General features: G+C 44.6%; 1 protein-coding gene across 1 annotated transcript; it reads left to right on the top strand.

Moving 5' to 3' along the window:
* The first annotated feature begins 1,252 nt into the window (after window positions 1-1,252).
* On the top strand, window positions 1,253-7,392 carry LOC124615437 (neuropeptide-like 3). The gene is made up of 2 exons (XM_047143323.1): window positions 1,253-1,388; window positions 7,034-7,392. The coding sequence occupies exons 1-2, from the start codon at window positions 1,377-1,379 to the stop codon at window positions 7,259-7,261; spliced, it is 240 nt and encodes a 79-aa protein (XP_046999279.1). The 5' UTR covers window positions 1,253-1,376; the 3' UTR covers window positions 7,262-7,392.
* Window positions 7,393-7,916: the final 524 nt, after the last annotated feature.

Raw genomic sequence — 7,916 nt, 5'->3', positions numbered from 1 at the left:
ACAAGATGAGTCATTAGCAGCTAATATTTTTTCTGTCATAACTGTTAACACTTTCAAATGAGCCTAACTAAAGATTGAACTTGCGACCTCGCCCTGGGCTTCCTTATCAGTGGGAGCAGTCACTTCGTTTAAATATCTGGTGGTATTCCTACGGAATGATTTAAACTGGAATGACCAAGTAAAATTAGTCGTAGGAAAAGCGGATGTTAGACTGAGATTCGAAGAATTCGTTCAGTACGAAGAATGCATCACACAAAACCCCGTTCGAGCGTTACATTAGTACTGTTCGTCAATGTGGGACGCATACGAGATAGTATTGATAGAGAAAACAGGGAAGATGCAAAAAAAAAGAGCAGCGCGTTTCACTGAAAGCTTGCGAAAGTCTCACGAGGATTCTCAGCCAACACTAGTGGCAGATGGTGCGTTGTTTTGCAGTTAAAATTCCGAGAGCGTATGTTTCTAGAAGAGTCGACCAACGTATTCATTCCTCCAAAGTACATCTAGCGAGAAGACAGAAGATAAAATTAGATTCGACCTCACATGGAGGTTTTCCAACATCGTTCTTCCAGTACTGGAACGGGATAGGTGGCTTGCGGAGTCTAGATGTAGGCACGGTTACTAGAATACACGCCAGTAAAACGGATCTATACTTCTACAGGCATTCATCCATTTTCGTCTCGTCTCATTGTTTTTATAAAATGTATGAAACTTAATTCCTAACTTACTTATTTGTGGGCTGTGATTAGTACAACTGGCTATCGCGCAGCGAACTATTTTTTTCCACTTAAAAGCTTACTCTAACAAATTCCTCAGTGCACAGATAATTGCGGCATAGCTCTGCACTCAATCGCCAGTATATAATAAAAACTCTCACTGCCATAAACAATCATGTTTTTGCTCGTAAAAACAGTACCATCACAATACATTATGGATAATGCGGTCTTCTGAGCGCTAGGTAGGTCTTTTTAATGTCAGCGTCTTAGCTAGCTACTGAGCATACACCTCGCGACCCCTTCCGTGTGATTTAGTATCCGTTCATGTAAGTGTAGAAGATATTTTAAGGTGGAGAGCTGCTTGATAACTGATGATTACAACAACAATAAGGACTGAGCAGTACAGCAGGTGCAAGTGCAGCGGCGGTAGCGGGCACCTGCTGGGACAGAGGGCGTTTCCCGATGCGTGGGAGCAGCGGCGACCTCTGGTGGCAGCGTGTAGCGGAATGCCGCCGTCCGCGGATCAAGGTCCTGTGTGGACACGCCACGCCCTGAAGGCTACGCCGACTGCCGCCCTATATAAGAGCCTGCCGGCTGCTGGGAGTCATCAGTTGGCACCCTCCGCCCAACAGCGACCACAGACTCTCTCCTCACCTGCCCAACATGAAGTTTCTGGTGAGTATCCCATGTCCAGGCCACGTCAGTCTCTTGCACTTTGTGATCTAGCTTCCTGTTTGGACATAACGATAGACTCTCGGTTCTACCACTGTGAATTGCTGGTCAACCAGATAGGGTTTTCAGATAGTTATTAATTGAACACTAAAAGTACAAAATGAAGAGTTATACGAAAAAAATGGGCTTGAAAAGAATGCTGTGCTAACCGTTCCTTGAAGAATGGATAGCTATGGGATTTACTCTGAGGCATTCAGGAATAGGTAACTTGTCGATTCCCTGAGCGGTGGATGAGGATTTTTTTTTTTAGTCATCACTCTTATGACTGGTTTGATGCGGCCCACCATGCGTCTCCAGTACCAACCTTTCCATCTCAAAGTAGCAATTGCAACCTGTGTCGTCAATTATTTACTGAGTGGATTCCAATCTCTCTATTCATCTACAGTTTTTACACCCTACAGCTCCTTCTAGCACATGAAAGATATTCTCTGACGTATTAAGACATGTCCTATCGTCCTGTCCCTTCTTCTTGTCATTGTTTTCCATATATTCCTTTCCTCGCCTATTCTGCAGAGAACCTCATAATTCCTTACATTATCAGTCCACCCAAGTTCCAACATTCTTCTGTAACACCACATCTCAGAATCTTCGATTCTCTTCTGTTCTGATTTTCCCACAGACCATGTTTCACTACCATACAATGGCGTGCTCCAAAAGTGCATCCTCAGAAATTTATTCCTCAAATTATGGCCTATGTCCGATACTAGTGGAGTTGCCTTGTCTAAGAATGCCCTTTTTGCCGGTGTTGGTCTGCTTTTTATGTCCTCCTTGCTCCATCCATCATGGGCTATTTTACTCCCTAGGTAGCAGAATTCCCTAGCTTCGTCTATTCCGTGATCACCAATTTTAGCCCACATCTCGTGGTCGTGCGGTAGCGTTCTCACTTCCCACGCCCGGGTTCCCGGGTTCGATTCCCGGCGGGGTCAGGGATTTTCTCTGCCTCGTGATGGCTGGGTGTTGTGTGATGTCATTAGGTTAGTTAGGTTTAAGTAGTTCTAAGTTCTAGGGGACTGATGACCATAGATGTTAAGTCCCATAGTGCTCAGAGCCATTTGAACCAATTTTAATTGAGTTTCTTACTATTGTCACTTCTCATTCCCTTTTTTTATTTTCTGGCTTACTCTCAGTCCGTATTCTATACTCATTAGACTGTTCATCCCATTGGAGAAATCCCGTACATCTTCTTCACTTTTACCGAGGATAGCAATGTCATCAGCGATTCTTGTCATCGATAGCCTTTCACCCAGAACTTTAATCACATTTTCGAACCTCTGTTTTATTTCCGTCATTTCTTCTTCGATGTACAGACTGAACAGCAGGGGCGAAAGACTGCACCCTTTTTAATACGAGCTCTCTGTTCTTGGTCTTTCAGGTTTATTAGTCCCTCTCGTTTCTTGTTCATATTGTATGTGATCCTGGGAAATTATAGAGCATCAAAGTTCATTGAAGACTTTGGTTCAGAGAGGTGAAAAAGTTGAGGACATTACATTGGTTCAAACAATTCAAGTGAGTCTGTCACGCACATCCAACAGTGCATTCTTCACGGACTGAGAACTGATACCCAGGAATTTGGACTTGTACTCGGAAATTTACCCATTGAGCCATCGAACCATATTAAGTACCTAGTAAGCGACAAGTTTCTAGAAGTTTGTTCTGTGGATTAGAAGGAGTTTTGCATAAGCTTATATTTTAGCTAATTATCAAATTTAAGTTTGTTATCTGTGAAGTATTTAATGGTGTTTGGTTAGAAATCAGTATTCTGGTAGTAGCAATATCCACCCCTTTTTGTCAGCACTTTTTATCGACGTCCTACACTTTTATTTTCGAATTTGTTGTATCAGAAACCTGCCTGGGTGCAGAGAAGGCTGTCAGCCCACCGTGACAAATGAATAATGTTATCTGATATATAAACGAATTTTTTGTTCGTTTGTTCCTCTTCTATACGTTCCTGCACCATTCAGCCGAATACGATGGAACTTTGGGGAGTTGTTGGGACACGCCCAAGAAGGTTTCTGTGGGTGTAAGAACCACTTACACCCATAGGCTGGGGTGAAAAGAGGGTGACATAGAAGCTTAATTTCGAAACGTCTGCAGTAGTTTCAAATTTTGCGTTTATTAGCATCAAATCCATAGTTATTGATTGGCGACTCCATAGTGTCCTGTGCACTACGACCAGATAATGGGTATACTTGGAAGGAGAGACAGCATTGGTCGTATATTTTTGTTTATTATCGCAAAATCGATTTTCGGTCACTTAGTGACCATCTTCAGTGCTGTAATATATAACATAAATTAGTAAGCACTGGTGTCAATAAGCTTACGGCGATCACATAGACTCTAAGTGATCGCCGTAAGCTTATTGACACCAGTGCTTACTAATTTAAGTTATATATTACAGCACTGAAGATGGTCACTAAGTGACCGAAAATCGATTTTGCGATAATAAACAAAAATATACGACCAATGCTCTCTCTCCTTCCAAGTAAATCCATAGTTGTCACGTTGGCTAGACATGTTGGTGATGGATACGATGACATTCTTCCCTTTGAGCTGGTGGTGCGTGAGAGGGGTGCAATTACAGTGACGTATCAACATAGCTCTATAACGCCTGAAGGAAATTCTGCCATAATTGGCTTGTGGAGAAATATGCTAGGACAGAAATTCACCCCTAGCATTCCTGTGGCTTTGGGTGAAAAGGGGTGACGTAAAAGAATAACTCAGGAATACCTGGAGAAACTTCAACAAAATTTCATAGAAACATGACTCAATAATTATATCAAAATACTATGGGAGTGAAGTAACCCTACTATCGCTAGGGATGGGGTGAAGATGAGAAGGGGGACGTGAAGAAATGTCCGTAAGTGACCTGTTGGTATTTCTTTCCTGAATACTTTAAAGGTTTTAAATTCCATCTGTTTCTTATTTGCATTGTTCAGTGCATCAACTACAACCTGAGAACGAACACTTTAGCTACCCAATAATTTTGCTAGCGGGACTAGGATCATGCCACAGGAATCATACGACAGATAAATTTAAAGTCCTCTCTACAGTTGTAGATCAAATTTTTAGTTGGTGTGATGAATGGCAGATAAATCTAACTGTAGAGAAATCTAAGTTATACAGATGAGTAGGAAAAACAAACCCATAATCTACGAGTACAGCATTAATAGTGTGCTGCCTAACAGAGTCATGTCGATTAAATATCCAGCCGTAACGTTGCAAAGCAGTATGAAATGAAAAGGGCATGTAGGGGACTGTATTGGGGAAGGCGAATGGTCGACTTCGGTTTATTGGGAGAATTTTGAGAAAGTCTGGTTCATCTGTAAAGGAGACCGCATATAGGACTCAAGTGCGACCCATTGTTGACTACTGTTCGAGAGTGTGGGATTCGCTCTAGGTCGATTAAAGGCAAACATCGTAGAGATTCAGAGGCGGGCTGGAAGTTTTGTTACCTGTAGGTTCGGACAACACGCAAGTATTACGGAGACGCTTCGGGAACTCAAACGGGAATATCTGGAGGGAAGGCGACGTTCTTTTCGAGGAACACTGTTGAGAAAATTAAGAAAGCCGTCATCTGAGGCTGACAGTAGAACGATTCTACTGCCGCCAACATAAATTTCGCGTAATGACTGTGAACATAAGATTAGAGAGATTAGGGCTCGTACGGAAGTATCTACAAGGTCTTTTTTCCCTCGCTCTATTTGCGAGTTGAACAGGAGAGGAAATGAGTAGTAGTGGTACAGGGTACCCTGCACCACGCACCGCACGGTAGTTTGCGGAGTGTATACAGTATGTAGATGTAGATACAGTGGCTTGGTGTAAAACAGCGGGGAAACAGCGACCAGCGTCAGTCTTTTTTCTCGGCACCAACATCAGTTAATGGCAAAGTTACAAGTTCTCTCAGAATGAAGATGAAACTTCAGGGCGAAATTCGCTGAGGATTTGGATGAAATATTTGTACAAATATATGCAAAATATATTAAACACGTATGAAATGTAAAGGGTGAAAGAGAGATCCACCGAGAAACATTCAGAGGTGGCAGTATGATCCAAAGCATGAAATAAATGCCTGCTAAACATGGGCTCTAAAATATGTACCTTAAGAGCTATTATCACTAGTTCATCTTCGCTACCACGAAGCATATATCTTCTGCTGAAATCTCTTCGCTTTCCATATTCTGAGAACTGGTATTTCGGACCAGAATAAGAGAAAAAGTCCAGTAAACATGAGTTCTAAAATGCATACTTTAAGGACTATGAGCAGTAGCTCATCTTCGCTATTGTAGAGCACATCTCTTCTACTTAACAACGTACGGAAGTGTTCTGGTTCATCTTGTACACATACTGAGGTGCAAAAAGTTATGGGATGCCTCCTAATATCGCTTCGGACCTCCGCTTGTCCGGCGAAGAGTAGCAACTTGGCGCCGCACTGGCTCAACAAGTCGTTGGAAGTCCCCTGCATAAATACTGAGCCATGCTGCCTCAATAGCCGTCAATAGTTGCGGAAGTGTTGCCGGTGCAGGATTTTGCGCACGAAATGACCTCTCAATCATGTCCCATAAATGTTTGATGGGATTCATGTCGGGTGATTTGGGTGGCCATATCATTCATACTGGAGCCCTACCATCAGCTCTTACCATTTGAAATCGGGACTCATCTAACCAGGCCACGGTTATCCAGTCCCCTAGGTTCCAACCGATATGGTCAAGAGCCCTGGATAGGTGCTGGAGACAATGTGCTGTTAGCTCGCGTCGGTCGTCTGCAGTCATAGCCCATTAACGCCAAATTTCGCAGCGCTGGCCTAAGGGATACGTTCGTCGTACGTGCCACATTGATTTCTGCGGTTATTTCAAGCAGTGTTACTTGTCTGTTAGCACTGACAAATCAATGCAAACGCCGCTGCTCTCGGTCGTTAATTGAAGGCCGTCCGCCATTGCGTTGTCCAACGCGAAAATTAATGTCAGACATTTGTTGTTCTCGGCACACTCCTGACACTGAGGATCTCGTAATAGTCAGCATCTAATCGATTCCTAAATAGAATGTCGCATGCTTCAATGTCCAACTACTGTTCTGCTTTTAAAGCCTATTAATTCCCGTCGCGCGACAATAATATACCTTGTGTACGCGACACTACCGCCCTCTGTATATGTGCACATCCCTATCCCCTGACTTTTGAGATCAGAGTGTAGTTCGTCTTCGCTTCTGTAAGGCTCAAATGGCCCTGAGCACTATGCGACTTAACTTCTGAGGTCATCAGTCGCCTAGAACTTAGAACTAATTAAACCTAACTAACGTAAGGACATCACACACATCCATGGCCGAGGCAGGATTCGAACCTGCGACCGGAGCGGTCGCTCGGCTCCAGACTGTAGCGCCTAGAACCGCACGGCCACTCCGGCCGGCATTCTGTAAGGCACATCTCTTCCACTGAAGCACCCCTGAAAGTTTTTCAGCGTAGTTGTGGTTCATCCTGTATGTAAGTGTCAAATATATGTGATACATGCCCACGCAGGCGAAGTTGGGGGCAAAAAACTTGTAAACAATAAGGAAGAAAGAAGCTCAGAATGTAGAGTGCGGCGTGCCCACAGGTGGTGCTCTGCGCGGTGCTGGCCGCGGCGGCGGCGACCCCGCTGCCTGAGCCTGGCTACCTGGGTGCCGGCCTCGTCGCCCCCGCTATCGCCCCCGCCATCGCCGCCCCCGCCATCGCCGCCCCCGTGCTCGCCCCCCGCGTCGTCGGCATCGGTGGCGTCCTCGCCGCCCCGCAACCGCTGGCTGTCGCCGCCGCTGTGCCTCACGCCAAGATCATCCTGGGCTAAGCAGCCCGGCAGCGCAAAGAACACATCACTCGACTAAACCCTTATCCGGCCGGCAGGCGCACTGCTGACGACAGTGTTACCAACATGAAAGCCTGAAATAAAACATCTATTTTATTCGTCGCATTAAAAAACTGATCTATTTATTTATGACTACCTCAACAGACATACTCCTCAATCCATTGTACTGGGTGTGACGGCCAGCACTTTGCAGTATTGCAGACATTCTCTTTCCTGGTTAGTTTTGGACAGTGCAGGTTTCAGCCTGTACAGCGGAGGCCTATCCGATAGGCCTACAACAGCCTGTAGGCCCACGAGAAATATAGATCCTGCAACGAACTTGTGACGTCACATTAGTCACCTTATCTGCCATTCTTCGTGAACGCTCGGCTTCATGCAGAGCCCATGGGAAATCGATATCTCTGCATCTACATCTACGTGACTACTCTGCTATTCATAATAAAGTGCCTGGTAGAGGGTTCGATGAACCACCTTCAAGCTGTCTCTCTACAGTTCCACTCTCGAACGGCACGCGGGAAAAACGAGCACTTAAATTTTTCTGTACATGCCCTTATTTCTCTTATTTTATCGTGATGATCATTTCTCCCTATGTAGGTGGGTGCCAACAGAATGTTTTCGTAATCGGAGGAGAAAACTG

The sequence above is a fragment of the Schistocerca americana genome, chromosome 5 (genome assembly GCF_021461395.2).
Source record: "Schistocerca americana isolate TAMUIC-IGC-003095 chromosome 5, iqSchAmer2.1, whole genome shotgun sequence".
NCBI lineage: Eukaryota > Metazoa > Arthropoda > Insecta > Orthoptera > Acrididae > Schistocerca > Schistocerca americana.
Note: the sequence above shows the minus strand (reverse complement) of the source record. Positions and strands in the feature narration are given on the sequence as shown.